Below are 22,375 nucleotides of genomic sequence, written 5' to 3'. Positions count from 1 at the left end.
CCAGTCAAGGTTATATTCCTGGGTTGCAGGGCAGGTTCCTAGTAGGGGATGCGTGAGAGGCAACCACCCACTGATGTTTCTCTCCCTCTCTTTCTCCCTCCCTCCCCCTCTTTAAAAGTAAAGAAATAAAATGTTTAAAATAATATAGGTGTCTCTTCATTGATGAGTCATAAAGTTCTTTGTTGTGAAAGAAAGAGTCTTACTGAAAGTGTAATGTGCAAGCACTTTCTTCAGTTCTGTGCGTGGTCTTCTTACTCTGAGAATAGCTTCTCCTGCTACCCAGAATATTTTAATCAAGAGGATATCACATTTACTGGTTTACTTTCATCGGTTTTCCTTTAAAAGGGTGTGCCTTGATATGCCAGAGGCAGCCTCATGCATTTCAGTCTTATGTGTGTCATCACTGCATTATTTAATTTGCTTGATTTAATATAACTTGTTTCACAGAAACCTGCTTTATCGTTTTAGACGTGAGATGATGACCTTTCAAGGCTTACACATTTAAATAGGAGGACACAGTGTTCTCTGTGGTTTGATGTCCAGAGTCAGGGACAGGCTTCGGGCACCCAGTCTGGTGTCTGGTGCGTGGCATGGTTCAGGGTTAGGATTACGGGTTGGGGTTGTGGTGGATGCCATGACTTGTCTTTAACCTCATTCAAAACCATCATGTTAGACTGTATTGTGACAGGTATCCTATGGGTGTTTGATAAAAAAATCTCACCACAATTGGTGAGTGTATGGTTCGCCATTTCCACAGTGAGTATCCATGAACATAAGCAACATTTTTGGTCCCTTTGGCTTAGTCACTTCAAAGAAGGTACAAGGGCAACTGTAAGGCAAGAAAAGGTCTGTGGTGTGTATGGAGACGATGCTGTGACTGATGAAGTGTGTCAGAAGTGGACTGCGAAGTTTCATGCTGGAGGTTCCTCCTCCCAGAGGCAGGCAGACCAGGTGCAGTGGAGAGCCCTCAACTGCAGACGTTCACTGAGGACAGAGCACGCCATGGCAGGCGGGAGACAGGCAACACGTTCAAAGTGTCCTAATCAGGCTTTGAAAACCATTTGCACCAGCTTGGTTATGTTAATTGCTTTGCCATTTGGTCTCCAACGGAGTTAAGTGGGATGGTGGGGGCCCTTCACAAGTGAATTTCCACAAGTGGTTCTCCACTAAAACGTAAGGAAAATGTTTCATTTCCATGAAGATTGTGTGTGGCGGGGGTCAGGGGGGGATGAATCTTTGCTGTTTGAGAACAACCTGGAATGGGAGAGATTGTGGGCAAACCAAGGAACCAGCACTCACCCCTCCCAAGGGCGGTCATCATCCAAAGGACGTGATGATGCCCTTGTGGTGAATTCTGGAGGGAGTCCTTCAGTAGGAGCTCCTTCCAGAAAGCCAGCAGGTTACTGGTGACAGGTACTGCTCCCTGTCAGACCAACTGAAAGCTCCGCCTCAGGGGAAGAGTCCAGGGAATGTGTCAGCAGAAGATACGGAAGGTTAGGATGAGGTGAGAGAGCGCATTTTTCTTTGGTGACCAGGAAAAAACGCTTCCAGCCTGGCTGCGCAGTCCTGATTGCTCCACAGTGCTCAGGAGACCTTGCTCCTCCCCACAGCCATTTAGTTCATTTCTCTGAATGTTTCTTTGTGAAGAGAAATTTCCATTCCCTGGAAGAGTGCAGAAGACACCTGGAAGAGTTCTCTGCTCCAAAAGAGAACAATGTTGTGGGACGATGGAATGGTGAAATGGCATGAAGGGGGCAGAGGGCAGAGGAAGAAAACGGTGATGGCATTGTGCATTATGTTGTGGGGAGACAATGAAAAGTGTGATTGCCGTTGCATCTCAGGGTAAAAAGCAAGGGAACATTTCAGACAGGCCAGCAGTAGAATATGCATTGCATCAGTCGGTGTCTGCTGCCATCTTGTGGTCATTTTGGGGAATGTCACCTTATTGCAGGTCCGCAGAAAAAGTGGGTGGGTATACTGTATCATCTAGGAATGTGGAATCCAACATTATTTCGATGTGCATTTCATCACTTTTAAAAATAAGGACTTTTTGGTAACCTTTTGTTACTGATTTCTAGATTAACCAAAATTAGTGCCAACAATCAGCTTTACATAATTTCAATGTTTTGAAGTTTGTTGAAACTTGCTTTACAATACACTATGATCACTGAAAAAATGTTCCCAATGCGCCTCTCTTCTGCCATCTGGTGTTCACGTTGGGAAAACACTTTGGTGCAGACCAGAAGGAAACGTTGGGTGTAGTGGATCATCCCTAAATGCTGAATCCAATTTTACTGCTGCATGTTAAGTTTATTTTTTAAAAGATTTTATTTATTATTGTCCTGGCCGGCGTAGCTCAGTGGATTGAGCGCGGGCTGGGAACCAAAGTGTCCCAGGTTCAATTCCCAGCCAGGGTACATTCCTGGATTGCAGGCCAATAACCCCCAGCAACTGCACATTGATGTTTCTCTCTCTCTCTCTCTATCTCTCTCCCTTCCCTCTCTAAAACTTACTAAATAAAATATTTTTAAAAATATTTTATTTATTATTGTTAGAGAGGGGGTAGGGGAGGGAGAAAGAAAGGAAGAGAAACATCGATGTGTTGATGTGTGTAAGAGATACATCAATCGGTTGTCTCTCACACACTCCAAATTGAGAATCTGGCCCCCAACCCAGCCATGAGCCCTGACTGGGAATCCAACCATGACTGTTCGGTTCTCAAGCTGGTGCTCAGTCTGCTGATCCACACCAGCCAGGGCTCATGTGAAGTTTTTATATCTCTACAGGGTTTTTTGGGAGGTAAACAAGGCTACAGGTTTGATCCCTGGTCAAGCCACGTGCAAGACAAGCAATGGCTCTGACTGGTGTGGCTCAGTGGGCTGGGCATCCGCCTGCAAACCAAAAGGTCAACAGCTCCATTCCCAGTCAGAGCACATGCCTGGGTTTGAGGCAGGAGATAGGAGGAAACTCCGGAGGTGCTCCAGGGACAAGATAAAGGACATTGGTACAGGACAGAGACTGTGTTCTGAGACCAGTTGTTCCTGCTTTCTGGGAAAGTGCTGAATCATGGTGAATCATAACTGCATCTGTGCAGAAGACACTACATGACCCCTGCCTCATTATAATAGCATTATAATAAACCAGCATTGTGGGACCCCCTTCCCTCATTGTCAATTACGGAAGATCATGGGAGACCACATGTACAGTAGGTTTACACTAATATAACTACATGGGCAATAAAACCCTGCCAAAACTAGCCAAGAAATATTGCCCTGTGAGTATAGAATCCCTGCAGCCCCTGAGATCAATCTCTGTTCCAAGTCAGCTCCCATGTTCTGTGGAGTGTGCTATCACTTAATAAATCTGCTCTCTGTCTGTCTGCTATAAACTCTCTGTGTTCAATTCTTTGTTTGTGATCACCAAGAATGTAGTTACCTGTGCCCACCTTACCTGTGCCCACCTGTGACAAGTTGTGGGCCAGGTCGCCAGTTAGGAGTGCATGAGAGGCAAATGATAGATCTTCCAAACAAAAAATAAATCAATAAATTTAAAAAACTAAATAAAACAAAACACAATTTCCATATGGATCTGTATGTATTAATGGACCCTGTATTCTTTCCCATCAATCTGTCTATTTACAGGGCATTAATCCACTGTTATAAGTATCTTCCTAATACAATACACCTTTTAATTCTTCCTTACTTTAACAGGTAAACTAAAATTGAGCTTCTTTTACTTTAAAATATTTTGCTGAGCCCTGGGCAATGTGGCTCAGTTGGTTGGAGCTTTGTCCTGTTAGGTAGGATAGACAGCAAACTGAGGCAAGGAGGAGGAGTAGGGAGACAAGTGTCACCCAGTGACTCAGTCGTCTTGGGACTGATCTGATAATAGTGCCAGGTGTTCGGAACATCACAAGAAACACCATGGTGGCACAGGAAGAGGGAGCCCTTGAAATTCTAGGTATCGTTTCCACTGTCTGGGAAAAAAGCCTTTGAAACTGTGTGTTAATTCCAAGGTCTGGTTGGTGGGTGGGAGGGGGTCCACAGAGCCCAAAGAAAAAGCCCACAAAACAGCTTTGGTTACTTGCCTACCTCTGGTCACCACCTGTTTTATGAGGGAGTCCCTAATGTTTACAAAAAGAGCCTGTAAATAACTTTGGGTGACTGCCCCAACTTTAACTGGCTTCTGTCACATAGCTGTTTCACAAGAAGGACAAATGGGGTCTGGAGTGAGATAAGGATTCAGGCGAACAGACCCCCACACATACCTAAGTTTGGGTAGTCACATCCCCTGTGGAAGCTGGCACCACCTTTACCCACCAATCGATATGTAAATTCTTCATCCCCCATCCTGCCAAGTACATCAGTTCTCAGGACCAAGGACCTGAGGCTCTTGCCACCCTTGCCCTTGCCTGTTGCTGCCCTTACCTTGCCCTGCCCAGAATCTATACCTTTCACGCCTCCTTGGCAAGGCCATTCTCTTCCATGAGAACGTATCACTCGTAAACCCTGCTTGCTCACTATGTAGACTTCTGATCTTTCCTGTGTCAGCAAGGAGAACTGAGTGTCTCCCATAAACTGAAAGGTTGTAGTTCGAGCTCTACTCAGGGCACATGCCTAGGTTACGGGTTCAGTCCCCAGTGGGGTCATGTACGAGAGGCAACCCTTCAGTGTTTCTCTCTCACATCAGTGTTTCTCCTCCCCCCCGCCACCCCGTCTCTCTTCCTCTCTTCCCTTCTCTCTGAGATCAATAAGCATGTCCTCAGGGGAGGATTAAAACATTTTTTTGCTGATATTTTATCTAGATCATATTACATTTATAGGTAACTGTGGGAAATTGAGGTCATTTTATATTTTTCTATCGAAGAACATGCTGTTACTTTCCTGTTGTTCAAGTGTCTATTTGAAAAAAAAAGATTTTATTTATTTTTAGAGAGAGGGGATGGGAGGGGGAAAGGGAGAGAGACAGAAACATCAATTAGTTTCATCTCACACACCCTCAACCAGGGGCCTAACCCTAAGCCCAGGCATGTGCCCCAACCAGAAATCAAACCTGTGACCTTCAGGTCTATGGCACAGCACTCAAGCCACTGAGCTACCCCAGTCGGTGATGTTCAGGTGTCTTCTACTGGGTAGCATGTTATGAATTGGTTCCTACTGATCTTGCACATTCTTCTTGTTAAGTTTATTCCCAGGCATTTTACCAGATTTGTTGCTATTGGGTGTTTTTAAAAATTATATGTTTAACTTACTGTTTTGTATGTAAAGGACATTTAATTACACATGTAATTTCTCCCACACATAACTTAATTCTATTATTTGTAATAATGTAAAAGTTGATTCTAATGAGTTTCAAGGTAAGAAAGCTATCATGTAATAATGATCACATTATTTTAGTTATATATACCATAAAATTGCTAAAACTTAGAAGGAAACATGAAGAAATAAGATAATGTGAAGAGTTAGAAAAATTATTTTTGTTAGTTATAAGTTCATTAGTGATTAAATAAACTAGTAACAGCATTTTTAGCACTTTCAATGAGTTAGGGCCTAGATGCATGGTGGTCTAGAAATCAGAAGTATCTTGTAAGTGAAAATGTACCCCTCATAGGTAATCTAAGGAACTTATAATATGACAAATGTCCAAAATTTGAAAAGGGAAATTTTAGATGGTGAATTCTGGGAAATAAAAGACTAAGATTATTGATTCTAGTTACATTGTAGAAGAGCTATTGAAGAGTGATGTATAGGCAATGAGAAGAAGCAGTGACCCTCAGATGTGTGCCATGGTGTATCACAGTGTGGTTCCATCTCCTCCAGTGTCAGACAGACCTTTTTTGCCTCCTGACCTTCTGAGTGTGTCTTCTCAGCCTAAGACGCTTGCCACTCGTGGCAAGATGGCAAGCTTTTGTTTGTTGTTCTTGTTGTTCTTTAGGTCTCAGTTTGTATGCTGTCTGTGCAAAGAGAGAGGCATTGTTTCAGATCTAGGGAGCAAAGTGACGTGCGGTTTCCATTCTCCTGGACTCTTCATTGAGTTCCACACAGAGCAGGGCTTCTCATTCTCAGCACTGCTAAGCAGGATAGACAGCAAACCAAGGCAGGGAGAGAGAGGGGGACACGTCTCACCAGTAATTCAGCAGTCCTGAGTGGGGTCAGGTAAGGTTTTCAGAGGTTCCAAGGTCACAAGAGAGACCAGGATGAGCACACCACGAGCTGGAGGGGAGCCTTTGAAATTCTGTGTACTGTTTTCTCCAACTGGGAAAGGAATCCTTTGAAACTCTATGTTAATCCCAAGGTTGGAGAAGGGCTGGGAGAAGGGCTGTGGAGGGGAAGCCTAAGGCTCGCTGCAAGCATGAAAGCTCTGAAACCCCAGCAGGTGGGGCACTCAGGCTAGCTCTGTGCAAGCATTGCAGGTTCCTGTCAAGTGCATTTCACACATAAACCTGCTACCTCACTTTCACTGTGCTTGTTGTCCCTTGCCTGAATCTATTCTTTCGAGCAGGACTTGAACCGAGGAAGGGCAGCCCCCTAACTCCCCTCACTTGGGTCTTCCAGGTAACAGTACTGAGGGCCTTTTGGGCCAATAATTCTTTCTCCTGGGGCATTTTTTTGCATTGTAGGTGCTTGTTAGCATGCATTACCTCTATTCACTGCTGGCCAGTAACACCCTCCCTCACCTCTGCCCTCATGACAATCTGAAATTCGACCCTGCTTTACCTAATGCCCCTCTGGGGGCAAAATCACTTGTGCTGGAGAACCACTGACCTTGATCGATTGTGGAAACTGAATGATCGGCTTTGGTACACAGTATTTTTATCATCACTCAGTTTGAGTTATTTCTAACTCCAATTGTGATTTGTTTTGTGCTTTGTTACTTAGAAGTGTACTTTATAACATCTAAATAAAAGGACTTTCTAGTTACCCTCTGTTCCTGATTTCTAGATTATTAGCAATGACAGCACATAACATACCTTATATAATGCCATCCAATGGACATTTGTTGGAACTTGCTTTATAGCACAATATGGTTAATTTTTTTGATTTGTGTTATTTTACCTTTGCTCTTTCCAGTCCAAAGCTATAACCACGGGCATTTAGAGTTATATAAATGACACTTACAAAGAAAACAAACACACAAAATACCAATACACCCAAGTGAGATGCTTGGCAGAGACAAACCACAGTCAGGGGTATTGGCAGGGATAGGGCTTGGAGCCAGGGCTCAGGGGCTGGGTGGCTCCTCACAGGTTCCTGGCTGACAGTCAGCTTCATCCTACCCCAAGACCCAGAGTCCAGTCAGACAAGAAGTACCGATCCTGCCAGCAGGGGCCAAACCCCTCACAGCCCTGATGCCAGGTGCACTGCTGGCAAGAGGAGGAGGCAGCAGCAGCCAAGATTGCAGACCCTCAGGCCCTGAGTCTGGCTGTCGGCCCTGCAGGGCTGGGAGTGGAGCCAGAAGTCAGGCCTGGAGTGTCCTCTCCTGCTATCAGTCCCCCCGCACCCCCACCTCCCTGTCATAGTCCCTCTGACTGTGTTTCTGAGGGGAGCAAATTTCTCCATCTTGAGCCAGGCCTGTACAATCTTAAGCCGAGTCCAGCTGGAATACTCAACAGCCTCAGGTGAGACCCAAACACCCATTTGTCACCTTGGAGGCAGTGCTGGGTTTACTGCTCGGGACCATTTAAATGAGAAAGTAGTGTCCAGGCGTGCCTTCACATTTCTGTCACTGGGAATAAGGGCACAAACCTCTGTGTCCTGGCATCTCTGTCTTAGGATCAAAGGATGCAAACAGTGGCTTCCTCCAGAGAGGGGCAGGCTTCCCAATTGTAACAAGCCCGCAGTAGTGGCCTCTCAGTTCAAAAGAAACTGGCTCCCACTCTCCTTCCTCCCTGTCTCTGGGATGGGACGAGTGTGATGCTGTAAGTGCAGGAACCCCTCGCTACCAGGAGGACAAAACTCAGGCCCAGGAAGACAGAGCAGAAAGACAGCTGAAGCTGTGTGCCTGATGCTGCTGCTGGGCTGCCTGGCAACCGGGCCTCTGGGCCTGGAGTGAGTGCCAGAGCCATAGTGCAGTTGTGCTCTTGAACCATGTTGCTAACATTTCCGGGCAAGTGGCTGAAGGTGTTTCTGCCTCATAGACTTGAGACCATGCAGGTAAAACATGCTGCACATTCTGCTCAGTAACCTGTAACTGATGTTTCTTCTTGGTCAGCCAAGACCCTGAGCAGAGATCTGAGAACTTGGCTGGTCTGGCTGATGTCTGGACAAGCACCGACCACAGGGAGGCTCACGCGTCACGGTGGCTGGACTGTCACAGGAAGGATGCCTGTGCCCATCTCTGATGCCACTGTGATGGGAATTTGTGGTTGGAGTCAGAGCCCCTCTACTGACCCCAGAGCAGCCACATCCGGATTGTGTCAAGGACTCTGCCTGTTTCACTTGTCTCCCCATTTGAGTTACTGTCTAGGCCAGAGATGGCTGCCTCTACCCTGGGACAGAGAGTCAGTTAGTGTGTCCCAGTGAGGCCCAGGGGGCTCTAATGAGCCACCTGGCTGAGGACCACAGGCCCAGGCAACACTGCAGCTCAGCATAGTGACACACAAGCAACAAGTGAACACAGTTCACGGGATGTGTGCTGGCCCCTGCTGGACATGATCAGGCTGGAGACTGGAGGGTGGCTGTTGCTGTCAGTGAGTGTGAGTCCAGCTGTCACTGCAGAATTTAACTCATCACCTTGGAGGCTGTCACCTTGAACCATAAGGCTGTACATGGGCATGCTCCACAGATAGACACACAGTACTCTGCCCTGGGGATCAGAGGTAGGTTGGGCTCATCCACCCAGGGCCACCCAGAGAGCAGATGAGGAGCCCTTGAGGCACCCACCTAGAAGAACCATCCTCTCCATTAAACAACCATCTTCTGGGCAAGGGCAAGAGACTCAGCGTCCAGCAGATTTCAGGCTGCAGTCACTTCTTGGAGCCTCCACTTCGAAACAAGGATGGTGGTTGCCATCCACTGCCAGGTGAGCAAGGGGTTTGTGTGTGTAAACATCCAGCTCCCTGAACAAAATGGTCTGAGATTCTGTGAACTATGCAAGCAAGGCTGAAACAAAAGTCTCTTTCCGACTTAGCTTTGAGAGCCACACACATTTTCACAACACAGATCAGCTCGGTTGTGTGGAGGGAGTGTACAAGGGCATGTGCATTTGGGGGGTACCTTGGAGGCTTGCAGCTATACTAGGAATGTACTTTGCTGCTGAAGGGGAGGGAGAGGGAACAGACCTCTCTACTCATCTTGAATCACTAAGCCTTCTGGGAGAACTCCAGGGTCTGTCCTGGTGGGGTGTCATGGTGAGCATCACGTGGCAGTCTGTGGGTTTCCCTTCCCACTGTATTCAATGCCAGCCCCTCTGCCACCATTACACCAGGACTCTGCCCCTCTCCCATGGCCCATGCTGAAAGCCACAGAATATTGAGTTTATGGTGTTCTTTCTGGGCTGTGGTGGTGGGGGAGAAAGAGGAAAAGGAAACAAAATCCAAGAAATACACCTTCCTTTAAAAAAGCCTAAAAGAACATAATAGTGGGTATTTATTATTGAAATCCACATAGTTTATGTAGACACTCTTCACAAGCCTGGCACTGGGAGGACAGAAAGGTCATTGTTCCTGGTCACGGGGATGGGTGTCCCCCTTTGGTGAACCCACCCCAGCAGACACAGGGTGGGTCATACTTAGGTCATGTCCCTCATGCAGGAGAGGGTATGATGGGGTCCTCACTAATTGCCATCTCTGTGTATTGGATTCAGCTCTGGTTCTAAGAAAAGTGTGATCTCTGGGAGCTGCTAGCACCCTTCCTTATGCTTATGCAGATGTAGACGTTTACCCCGTTCTCACCTTCAGTCTTGCTGGACTCCCACCATTGGGCCCACTGGAATTTTGTCCTCCTGGGCCATTGTGGACATTATCTGGGAAGGGGTGGCCAGGAACGAACAACATTGTGCATGTCCATTATCCCATCACTCTTGACCTCACAAACAAAAGTTTAAAGACACAGTAAGTACTAATTTCAAGATGGTGTCAGTGGTGTATTAAGCCCTGTGGGACCCAGGTACAAGGAGAGTGCATTACGGAAGCTCCTATGTTGCAGGCTTCATGAATGCCATTTGCAGACTGGGTGCACCTGTCACAGGAGAAACTCGGTCCTTCTTGCCAATGCAGTAAAGGATTACAGATCAGCAAGTGTGTTAGTGTGCAAACAGGGTCTGTTAGTGATACGTTCTCATGGAAGAGGACAGGTCTTGCTGAGATGGGAGTGAAAGGGAAGAAGTTGGATGGCAAGAGCACCAGGTCCTTTGTCCTGAGGACTTATATAGTTCATGGGATGGGGGCAAAGAACTTACATATTGATTGACAGGTAAAAGTGGTGCCAGCTTCCACGGGGGATGAGACTACTCAAACGTAGGTATGTGTGGGGGTCGGTAGCCCAAATCCTTATCTGGCTTCAGACCCCATTTGGTTATCTTGTAAAACAGACCTGTGACAGGAGACAGTGAAAGTTAAAGCAGTCACCCAAAGTTATCTATGGGCTCTTTCTGTAAACATTAGGGACCCTTCATAAAACAGATAGTGGACAGGGGCAAACAGCCAGTTTTGTTTTATGGGTCCTTTCCTTGAGTGCTGTGGACCCCCTCCCATCTTCTAGGCCTTGGGATGAATAGTTTGAAAGCCTTTCTTTCCCAGATGGTGGAAATGATACCTAGAATTTCCATGTGGTAGCATGGAGTTTCTTGTGATGCTGGACCATCTGGCAATAGAAATGGCCCAAGGTCAGGACTGCTGAGTTAGTGGGTGACACATGTCTTCCTCATCCTCCCTGCCTTGGCTTACCATCTATCCTACCTAACACACCAGTGTGGGCAGATGTTCCTCCCAGTGTTTCTCAGCAAGGGGTGGGTGAGGGTCTTGTTTCACAGGTTATTTTCAGTACCACCCGCCTATGCTGAGGAGGCTCTGAGTGCACAAGCTCAGAGAAAGGGTGGTAATCTGGAGGAAGGCACATCCTCCACCTCATGCCTCCTTCTCAGGGCAGCTGAGTCTATGTGGGGAAAGCAATGGGGTTTGCTCAAAATCTGAGTTTGGCTACAGATCCCTACCCTGTCCTTATCTTCCTTTGTCCAGTGCTAAAGACCCAGAAGACAAGGGCATTGATGGCTGTTCAGCAGGGCTTGTGATCTCAGTGATCCACCTGCCAGATTCTGTCTGTGCTCACTCAACTTTGAATGTCACACTGAAAGGCTGGAGTTCCCATTTCCAGTGTACAGACTAGGAAGCAGGCAGAGAGAAGTTGAGAATCTGGTCTTAGGTCACACAGCTGGAGAAGACAGAGCTGAGACTCACACCCACTATAGACTGATGTGGAATCTGTATGCTGTGCACCAGGAAATGCTGACCCTGAAGGGGCAGCAAGGAGTGAGGAAGACCAGGTGCCCAGACTGAGCCAGGCTTACATCTGTGCACAAGCATACATCCCTCCCTGCTGTTCACCCCTGAGGCTCCGGAGGTTGTAGGAAAGTAGGAGAAGAGCCAAGATAAGCCAAGGGAGGAGGGTAGGGAGCCTAGTAAGAGAAAAGGCCCCACTTCCCAGGAGTCTGGGGAATTCCCTTCTCAGGTGAGTCTGTCTCAAATCCCTCTCTCTGGGCAGTAACCAAAGTAGACTGGCTCCAGACTTACCCATTTGTAGGGGTTAAATTTCTGTGGCTGAGAGTACGAGTTCTTGGTGTCTCTTTCTGAACTCTCTGCTTTCAGTGATGGCGGAATGAGGGATGTGGGCTTCATATTTGTATGGAGACAAAACTTTTCAGAAAAGGCCATCAAAAACCCATGAAAAACACTGATGTTGATATCCCCATATTACTGATGGAACTGTTTGTCCATCTCATCTCTTGTCATGAAACTGGAGGGTTTGTTTAACCAGTTACTTCTGTACTAATTACAATCTTGGGGAGAGTAAGGTTCTATAGACTTCTGAGGGCTATTAACATGTGATTTAATGGTAATGATTCATTCACGTCACCTGCAAACATAGGGCTTCTCCCCCGAGTGTGTCCTCTGGTGTCTGATGAGACCTGACTTGCATGTAAAGCCTCGCCCACACTCCCTGCAAACATAGGGCTTCTCCCCTGAGTGTATCCTCTGGTGTCTGATGAGAACTGACTTCTGTGTAAAGCCTCGTCCACACTCCCTGCAAACATAGGGCTTCTCCCCAGTGTGTGTTCTCTGGTGTCTGAGGAGACATGACTTGCTTGTAAAGCCTCGCCCACACTCCCTGCAAACATAGGGCTTGTCCCCTGAGTGTGCCCTCTGGTGTGTGATGAGACTTGATTTGCATGTAAAGCCTCGCCCACACTCCCTGCAAATATAGGGCTTCTCCCCTGAGTGTGTCCTCTGGTGTGTGATGAGATACGACTTCCGTGCTAAGCCTCTCCCACAATCTCTGCAAACATAGGGCTTCTCCCCTGAGTGTGTCCTATGGTGTTTTATGAGATTTGACTTGCATATAAAGCCTCGCCTGCATTCTCTGCAGACATAGGGCTTCTCCCGAGTGTGTCCTTTGGTGTGTGATGAGACTTGACTTCCGTGTAAAGCCTTGCCCACACTCCCTGCAAACATAGGGCTCCTCCCCAAAGTGTGTCCTCTGGTGTGTGATGAGACTTGATTTGCATGTAAAGCCTCGCCCGCACTCCCTGCAAACATAGGGCTTCTCTCCAGAGTGTGTCCTCTGGAGTGGGATGAGATGTGACCCATCATTGAAGCTTTGCCAGCACCCACTGTGCTGGATTGTTAAAATTTTTGACATTCCTGCTTTCACAAATAACTTGCCTGTGTCCTCTGGACTCTCTTCTGGCCTCTGCAGGGCTCTTCCTCCATCATTCTCTCATGCTCACTAGAGCTTGTCATTTGTTCTTTGGAAGGTTGGAAAAAGGGTCTTGAGAGTCTCTTCTGACTGATCCTTTTAAGCAAAGGTTTGGACCTTTCTTTGAGCTCTTGACATTTAGCCTTATCATTCCAGCTGTGTGTATGAGTATGTTGCTGCTGCTGATTCTGATCCTCTGGACAGGGTTCCTCTGCTTGGAGGTGTTTTCTTGCAGATGTTCCTGGGAGAATCTGAGAGGGATGATTGAGTTTCACATGTTGGCTGAGGAATTTCTGAGTGGAGAAGGCCAGAGAGCAGGAGGGACATGGGTGCACCTCTGGCTTTGGTTCTGCTGAAAGAGAAAGGTTTGGTCAGGGCAGGCATTGATGAGAATGCCTGGGTCGCACAACTTGTCTCCTGGTAAGACCTGCCCCATGAATCCTTCTTATTGTGGTGACATCACAAGCTCTGTCTCCCACAATGTGTCCACTCCCAGTCTATTTTCCTTTGTATTTTTATGCAGTGCATCTTCTTCAGAAATCCAGAAACCCCACATCAAGGGTCTTTGCTAACATTGCTCAGACTAGGGACTTTTGAGTAGCAGGAGAGGCAATTTCACTCCCTGAACTGCAGTGACCTTCCCCAACTATGGGTATCCTCTACGTCATGTTAAAGAAAACTAGGAATTGCATCTCTTTCAGTTTTTCAAAACTATAAAATAATATCTTTCCTGCCCTTGCTCGTGTGGCTCAGTGCATTGAATGCCTACCCGTGAAGCAAGGGCTCACAGGTTAGATTCCCAGTCAGGGCACATGCCTGGGTTGTGGGTCAGGTCCCCAGTAGGGGGCGTGTGGGAGGCAATCATGCATTGATGTTTCCCTGTTTTTCTTCCTCTTCCTCTCTAAAAATAAATAAAATCTTAAAAAAGAAGTCATTCCTCAGGCCTCACACCAAATATTTGTGCTTCATTTTATTCAGTGTTAGTCCATTTCAAATATCCTGGTAAGTCCTGTTTCAAAATATTTCTCCAACCACATGTCTTACACACCTGACTCCTGTTCCTCTCTGGCCAATCCACCATGCTTTCTTACTTGGAGATGAAATAATCTCTGAGGGGATTCCCCACTGGAGTTTATTTTCTAAAAATTAACAAAGCATGATCAGAACAGAGAACACACCACTCTACAGCTGACGACTGCACACTTGCACTCAGGAAAGTCCCCAGTGTCTCAACTCTGGTCATCAGCACTACATTTCCGGGCTGCTAAGCATCCGTCTGATCTCTGTTCTTACCCTCTAGGCTGAGATGAGACCTGAATGACCCTCAGCCAATTCAAGGCCTCACTTCTTTTCTTCCCTGTACTACCTGCTCCCTCTGCCTGGGATCATCTGCCTGCAGGTATTTTTGTAAATGTTATCTCCTGAGGGAGCCCTCCCTGGACCACATGCTATACCACACCTTCCCTCACACTGATCCCTCAGCACTTGTCCTGGATTAGTTTTCTCCAAAGCACTAACCACTGTGTGGTGTTATGCACATGCAAGCACGTGTGCCTGGGTTTCCCTCCTTTATTGGTCAGCTCCTCAAGAACAGTGATTCTCATCCTCATGGTAATCTGTATTTCCAGGTCCCAGGACCATGTGCGCCACAGAGGAGGATCTCACCTGACAATTCACTGAAATGGTGAACAAATGTGCCCTGCCTTAAAGGTGTGGCTTGGTGGTTTGGGTGTTGTCTGAAAACTGAAAGGTTACAAGTTCCATTCTGTCAGGGCACATGCCAGGGTTGGGGGCATGCCACAGACAACCAATTAATGTTTTCCTTGCATATTGGTTTTTCTTTCTCCCACCTTTCCACTCTCTGTAAAAATAAATAAAAGCCTGTTTAAAAAGATTTGATTTAGGTATTTATTTATTTTCAGAAAAGGGGGAAGGGAGGGTGGGAGAGGGATAGAAATATCAATGTGTGGATGCCTTTCACATGCCCCCTACTGGGGACCTGGCCTGCAACCCAGGCATGTGCCCCAACTGGGAATCAAACTGGTAGTCCTTTGGTTCACAGGCTGGTGCTCAATACTCTGAGCCACACCAGCCAGGACAAAATCTTTAAAAAATAATGAATGCCTATAAACAAAAATGTTTTATTTAGAAGTATGGAGGAAAATTAAGAAGAAACAGCTATAAAAGTGTCAGAAAAACTGCCTTGGTGAGAGAACTGGTTAGTACCTGAAAACTTTTTTTTGCCCCTCAGTCTTTCAGTACTATATGCAGTTGTGTATTTTGTTCATGAAATTTTTTTAAAGATTTTACTTATTTATTTTTAGAGAGGGAAGGGAGGGAGAAAGAGAGAGAGAGAAACATCAATGTGTGGTTGCTGGGGTCATGGCCTGCAACCCAGGCATGTACCCTGATTGGGAATCGAACCTGCGACACTTTGGTTCGCAGCCCGAGTTCAATCCACTGAGCTACGCCAGCCAGGGCTTGTTCATGAAATATTTTAAAAATAATATAAAAATTATGCCTAAGAGTCAAAGGCATATGAATGAATTGTGAATTTCTGAGGCATCTGATTTGAAAATTTACTGACTTTAGAGTGGATTTTATTCTACTTAGGAGCTGGATCATGAATATTTCTATGGAGAATTCTCTTTCTTTCTGTTTTGAAGAACAGTGGTGCCCACCTCTCCTGGCCACAAGCTCTGTCTTCCACTTGCTGCCCCACTTGCTGCCCAGCTCCTGGCCATACTCGTCCCTGCACCAGACCAGCAGCTCACAGCCTGGCCTGATGACCTGGCAGGTTCGGTAGAAAATCTGCCTGTGGTATTGAAAGACCACCATGTTCTGTTCTTCATCATCCCGGGCACAGTTCACATACCTGGGATTGAGGCACAGGAAGGGAAAGAAAACCACAGTGATGAGGTCCCACTACCTGTTACATCCATGTCCAACTCCTTGCCCCTAATGCTCCTGGGGAACCTTCTGTTCAGTGTCTGAGCATCTGACAGCATGTCATGTGAATTCCTATCTCCAAGTCCTGCTTGCAGTGCGAATGCTGCCTAATACCATTTTCTAAAACCCAGTTCTAGACTTAACCTCCACCCTGATTGGCCGTAATATCCAGTGATCTCTGGCTTTTACAAACTCTAAATTGAGTTGTCTCACACCACAGAGCCTGGTGCTTGATCTAGGGCTCTGCTTCTAAATTAGCTCACCAATTATCCATTATTAGATGTAGACTCAGCCAACATCTATTTTCTTTTGAGAGTCTTTTGTCCAACCCCCATACACTTTATTTAGGGTACCATTCACTTGCCTGGCCCAAGGTTACCATAGAAAATTGAAGGTCCTTTTGTCTTAGTAAAATAAGACAGAACAATAGTAGTTGATTCACATTCTGTTATCCCTGATAAAAGAGAGCCCCTCTCAGGAAAGGGGCCCATGACTATTTCTCTGCAGGCCTCAGAGCCCAGCTCTAGTTAGAAGTGAGGCTGGAATGGTGTGCTGCCCTCACAGGTTTAGGCCATCCTTGCTTTGTGGTATCTTGACACTGTGCACCTCTTGGAAATTATAGTTAAATGCTTCTAAAAGCATTTTTTTATGTCTGTCTGCAAGAAGTCCTTCATACGGACATGGGTTGTGTGATCTGTTTAAGTAATGTATTCCTGCGTCTAAGCTGGAATATAGTAAGTGCTTAATTAATGTTGATTTGATAAAGTATTACCTAGTGTCCCTGGTGAATCTAGGCTCTTCAAGGTGCATCCCAGAGCCAAAGTTGTTTCTAGTAGAATTTTATATTTTGAGGACATATGCTGTAGTTTTTCCCTAAATGTCCCTTGAAATGAAAGAACACTGTATGGAAAAAAAGAGGAAAAAAAAGGATGAAGGGAGAGCACTGAGGGAGGCATGATGAGAGGGAAAGATATATGGGCTTGTCGGGGATGAGTGTCCCTCTGACACCCAGAGACCTGTTGACCTCACCTCATCCAGTTGGCCCAGGATCTGTCCTTTCCATCCACATACTCATAGCAGTTTCTCCCTTTGGTGATCTGCATTTCAAAAAAGAAGGTAAAGACCTTTTAGTTTTTGTGTGGGGAGGTAAGAGTCAGAAGAATTATTTTATTCCACTGTCATCAAAGCTCTTCCAGCTTGCACGGGGATTCAACTGTCAGCTGTGACCACATGATATTTTTCTTAGTCCTCATCTACACATCCGAGTCTACCTGTCCAATCAGAGCGTGAGCCCCACAAGGGAGGAGCCACTCCCTTGTGTCTGCACCACTTTGCTCCCACTTACCTTCTGATCCTTAAACAGGAGTTCTGTGTTCGTGTAAAGTCCAGTCAGTATACAGAGCTAACCATATTGTCTCCTCCATGTCTAGCATGTGGGAGGTGAGGTCCCTGCAGGCCTCAGAAGGAATATGGGAAGCCAGAGGACAGTGGAAGAGGTAAAGACTTCTCACCAGCCAGGAGTATCTGCTCTTGGCTGCCTCTTCATCTTCTGTGATGTGTCCTTCATAAGGGCCAAAGTGCAGGCCCACAGGCAAATCAGCTGCCTCATTCCACACTCCAAGCCCAGCCTCAGGGATGCCCGATGGCCCAATTCTCAACCCAGGGGGCAGGGTGAGGGCTGAGCGGTGGGGATGCCCCTTGTCCACTGCACTGTCCTTCACAAATGTAGGGGGTCCATGCACAGCACAGCTGTCAATGAAGAAGTTCTGACACTTCTCACAATCTGGAGGTGAGAGCAACAGGGGTTAGGGAAGGTATAATGCATGTTCCTGGACACAAAGAGCTTCAGAGGGAGTCCAGCACTGACATCATGGAGACTCAATCCTGTACTCCAGGTCACTAGAGGAAAGGAATGATTTGGGGACCAAAGGACCACATGAAATTATTATAGCATAACATGCTTCTTAGTGAGGGTCACTTACAAAGGTAATCATCATCCTGGAACTCGACCTCTTGGTACACATGGCCCTTTCTTTCTCGTAGGCTGTACATCTTCATGTCCATTTCCCTTCTCCTGAGTTCTAAGTTGGAGAAGGCCAGGTGAGCGCGGCTGGTAGGGCCTGCAGTGTTAGTTCCCATGTTGTCATATAACACACAATCTCCTCTCATCAATTTATTACCTGTCCTTTTGCATACTCTGGTATTTTACTGTGAACTATTGGTTCAGAAGATGAAGACTCCACACTAACTACAGATGACTGATTCAACTGTAGTTTCTAGATCTTCCCATTACCGGGTTTAATTTGCCAACCTGTAATCATGCATAAAATATTTATTGGGTACGCTTTATGTGTTAGGCATTGAGTAAAGGCCTGGGCACACAACACCAATAAAGTGTGGTTGCCATTATCACAGTGGATTTATCGGACAAGTTGCATGTGTCCATTGTTTTAAATTTGATTTAATGTTTTCAAATAATGTATGAGTGGTGTTTTCTTATCTTCACTTTACACATTAGCATTCAGGAACTCAGAGAATTTATAGGATTTGTCCAAAGCTCCACTGCTAAGTTCAGTCTGAACTTAGCCCAGCTTAAATCCAGGCCCATCCAAAGTCTGCTCCACATACCTGGGTCATACTTATCAGCCCTTCTACAAGACTTAGAGGAACTAAAGTTTCCAAATATTTTCTCTTAACCTGATTTTCATCTAGTGTGCTTTCCAAAGGCACATGCTTCTCCAGGAGAGGACACTGGTTTCTGGGCATGCTCTGAGTCACTTGCAGTCATCAAATTTGCTGTTCCTGACAATTCCTTCAAACTATATTCATTGCTTAATGGCACCCTGGATGTTGCCTTCAATATAAGAGCCACATATTGAGAGACAACATGTATTTAAATTTTTAAGGCCTATGATACATTTTACATGCATGTCTTTAATACTTCAACCCTTGGAGATACCTAGGGAGTATGAATATTAGAGGGGATAGGGCCAATGTGGGTAATGAATCCAAGATTAGAACTCATGCCTTATGGCTCCTTCTTTCGACGGTGTCTATAATATTGAGAGTGAGGGATATGAAGAAGAGAATAAAGAAATAGTTGGCAGAAACATATCCAGACAATAAGTAAAATGGTGATAAAGTTTGCAATACCTTAGAAAGAATATTTGTACTTAGATTAGCTGGTTCCTACCAATTGTTTGAATTAGGCTGTACCAGTATGTAGTTGTCTTAAGTTTCATCATCTATAACATGCTAATTTTCAATGTTCTAGTGAATGTGCAATTAAGTAATGTTCAACAAAGTGTTCTGTGAATTATGTAATACAGTATGAATGTGATTACAGTCCCGCTATTAATTTACCCCTCAGCTTTCTCCATATTTCAAATCTCACAGAAATTACCTTCAGTATTCATTGATCATCTAGTTTAATTTGTAATTGTGAAATCATTCATCCAGCAAACATTCAGAGTCCCTCTCAGGAGCCCTGATCTGGGTCTGTGACTTCTGAGGAGACTCAGGTATGGACCAGCCTCTCAAAGAGCTCACAACGCAGAGGTAGGCAGGCTGAACAAATGATTCTGAACAGGATGAGAGTGGCCACATTGGAACTGAGAGAAAGAAGCTGTTACTTGACCCTATAAAAAAGGGCATTTGAAATCAGTTCCAGACAAACGAGTTTCTATTAAAGAGTGTGTAACCTATATGAAGTCCTTAAGTGATTTTATTATTTGTTACTTCTCAATCATCAAACCTGAAGCTCCTCAGGGGTGGGAGATACTTTCTTTGATTAGAGTGGGAGACTGTGATCCTGGACATTTTACATTCTCCTTCACCTGGGACCATTCATTGTACAAACTGACTACACAATGTACGCTTTCCTCAGTCGGCGGGTCTTAGTGCATCTCTCACTTCAGCACAGCAGAGAAGAACTTCAACTGAAATCATCAGTCAGATGAATGATGTAATGACACATGGATAAGACAATGTAAACTTTAGAAACTATGAAAGTTTATTTTTCTAATTTTTTAAAAAAACATTTTATATATTTTCTTGAGAGAGAGAGAGCAAAGGAGGGAGAAAGAGCGGGAGAGAAACATCAATGTGAGAAACACTGATGACTTGCCTCTCACACACACCCCAACTGGGAACCTGGCCCACAACCCAGGCATGGCCCTTGACCAGGAATCAAACTGGTGATCTTTTGCTTTGCAGGATGACACCCAGCTGAGTCACGGTGTCCAGGGTAAAACCATGAAAGTTTTAATGAGTTTGTAAGTGGTTTAGAGAAGCAACTATGAGTTAGATTGCACTATCACTCATATTGTGATCTTAGACACGTAATCAAACATTTCTATATCTCTGAAAGCTCCCTTCCCCCATCATAAATAGTGAGTTATAGTATGCACCTCATCTGCTTGTTGTAATGTTTAAGTGAGTTTATTCACATAGAACTCTTAAAGTCTGAAACATTGTGAGAATGAAACAAATGGTAGTTACTATTGTTGCTATAGTTGTTAACCATTAAGATGATGATGAGCCCTGGCTGGTGTGGCTCAGTGGATTGAGTGCTGGCCTGCAGACTGAAAGGTCACCAGTTCCATTCACGGTCAGGGCAGATGCCTGGGCTGTGGACCAGGTCCCCCACTTGGAGGTGTGGGAGAGGCAACCTATTCATGTTTCTCTCCCTCTCTTTCTCCCTCCATTCCCCTCTCTCTAAAAAATTGATAAATAAAATCTTTAAAAAAAATGATAATGTCAGACAATGTGTTGAAGAGACCAGGAAAAGAAGGTGGCAGTTCCTAGGATACTTTCTGCATTTTCCTGCTGTTATTTTCATTTCTCTCCATGAGGAAAATTTTGTTGTCAACAGGATTTGGGAAATACTCACCTTCTGGTGTTTACTCTGTTCCCTTCTGAAGGCCACCCAAGAAGGTTTGACTGAAAGATGATGAGAAATCAATGTTTGGTTGGTAAATGTTTCCAAAAGCTGGAGATTCTTATTAGGGACACAATCCTGAATGAGAGTAGTCCAAGAACAATCCCAGGATGAGTGGAAAGTGTTTCTGATGTATCATTAAGGCCTAGGCTTCTACTGGGGCCATCCACTAATTTCACTGGAATGTTTAAAAAAATAGACAAAGTGTCACCTATGCTTCACCCTATGTTCATAAAGCAACTACTGCATTTATTAAAGAATAAACTGGCCTCTCCTGACAAAAATGTAATACAAGTAACTGCACAGAAACTCCACATCTTCAACATAACCCTTTCTCCGTCCTGTTTTCTTCATTCAAACTGGCCTTGCCGCATCTAAGGCACCAGGACCACCTGGCCTCCTTTCTCTGATATCCTCCCCACTGTGCACATACTGGCCACCCTCGCCCTTCCTCAGTCATTAGATTCTGGTCAGCACCCACAGTCTGCTGAACCCAGAAAAGTTGAAGGTCACATCTTGACTTCAGCTGTGTTTCAACCCCAGACCCATGAAAGTGGACCGACCCCACCCACCGAACATTCACTATAGTGGACAGAATGGCCCAAGGCCGACATGAGGGAATGATACAGTGCTCAATCCCTCCCACCCTGGCCCTCCCCCCATCTCCCATCACCACCATATCAATACTGTTTCCTGTTTGTCTCCATGCGGGCCATCATGCAGCCAGGTGTCGGAACCCTCCTTACGGGCCAGACCTGCCTCCCTCTCTTGCGATGACGACTCTTCTGAATTAGTTATTTCTCGCTCACTTTATGTTCTTACACATTTACTGCTTACTAATGTGTCTATAAATATAGATGATTATGTTGCACACGTGAAAGTTGATGGGAACAGCCCCTCAGTGTGCGACACACTGTTGTGCATACTGCTTGTTTTCTGGACCAGGAAACCCTTTTCCCTGGTTACGTCCTGAGATGCCGCCTGACCCAAACCAGGTCCTAGTGGGGAGGGCAGCGCTGTCTCCTCCTGCCGCTCACCTTGCTGCCTCGGAGCCCGTTCTTCATCGGAGTCCTCACGGTCCTCCTCCTGGAGCTAGGTGGCCTGCCTGTGGTGGTGACACAGGAAAGTGAGTCGTGGGCCCAGAGACCTGGGAAGAGACAAAACCTCTGTCCTGAAGCAGAGAGCGCGGAGGAGGAACACGCCCAGGAAGCCCGTGGGGCTGGCTCCGATGGGATGGCAGAGTGAAACGAGTTGCCGTGAGCGCTGCACCATCAGCGCCAGCCCCCCTCTGACACAAAGGAACAAACTCCCCCCACCGGTGTCCATGCGGGAGGGAGCTGCAGCTGCATGCGGCCGCCTGAGTCGGAGCCAGCCCAGCGCCTGCCGGGTCTCCAGGCTCCTCCAGCCCGGCCGGCCGCCTGTGCTACCTGGACTGGCGAGCGCGTCCGAGTTCCACTTCACACTCCAGTGCCGGCCTTTCTCCCCGTTGGCAGGACGCCCAGAGAGGGGGCTCGGGCCCTGCGAGAAGAGGGGCTGGATGGGCGGGGCCGCGCAGCCGCAGACCCGCCGGGGGGGG

At 46.2% G+C, this 22,375-nt stretch overlaps 1 protein-coding gene across 2 annotated transcripts; it reads right to left on the bottom strand.

Annotated features, from left to right (window-relative positions):
• Positions 1–9,565: 9,565 nt before the first annotated feature.
• On the bottom strand, positions 9,566–21,941 carry LOC114489447 (histone-lysine N-methyltransferase PRDM9-like). 2 transcript variants are annotated; one of them, XM_036015980.1, is made up of 8 exons: positions 21,837–21,940; positions 20,752–20,801; positions 18,558–18,714; positions 17,843–17,941; positions 17,372–17,643; positions 16,890–16,957; positions 15,593–15,786; positions 9,566–13,263 (listed from the first exon to the last, which is right to left on the bottom strand). In XM_036015980.1, exons 4-8 carry the CDS (start codon positions 17,922–17,924, stop codon positions 12,863–12,865), a joined length of 1,017 nt encoding a protein of 338 aa, XP_035871873.1. In that variant the 5' UTR covers positions 17,925–17,941; positions 18,558–18,714; positions 20,752–20,801; positions 21,837–21,940; the 3' UTR covers positions 9,566–12,862. The 2 variants fall into 2 exon arrangements, with proteins under 2 accessions (XP_035871873.1, XP_035871874.1); XM_036015981.1 differs by lacking the exon at positions 18,558–18,714 and having other exon boundaries at positions 9,566–13,260; positions 21,837–21,941.
• Positions 21,942–22,375: the final 434 nt, after the last annotated feature.

This window comes from Phyllostomus discolor, chromosome 14, assembly GCF_004126475.2.
Source record: "Phyllostomus discolor isolate MPI-MPIP mPhyDis1 chromosome 14, mPhyDis1.pri.v3, whole genome shotgun sequence".
NCBI classification, from domain to species: domain Eukaryota; kingdom Metazoa; phylum Chordata; class Mammalia; order Chiroptera; family Phyllostomidae; genus Phyllostomus; species Phyllostomus discolor.
This window is presented reverse-complemented; position numbering and strand designations above follow the sequence as displayed.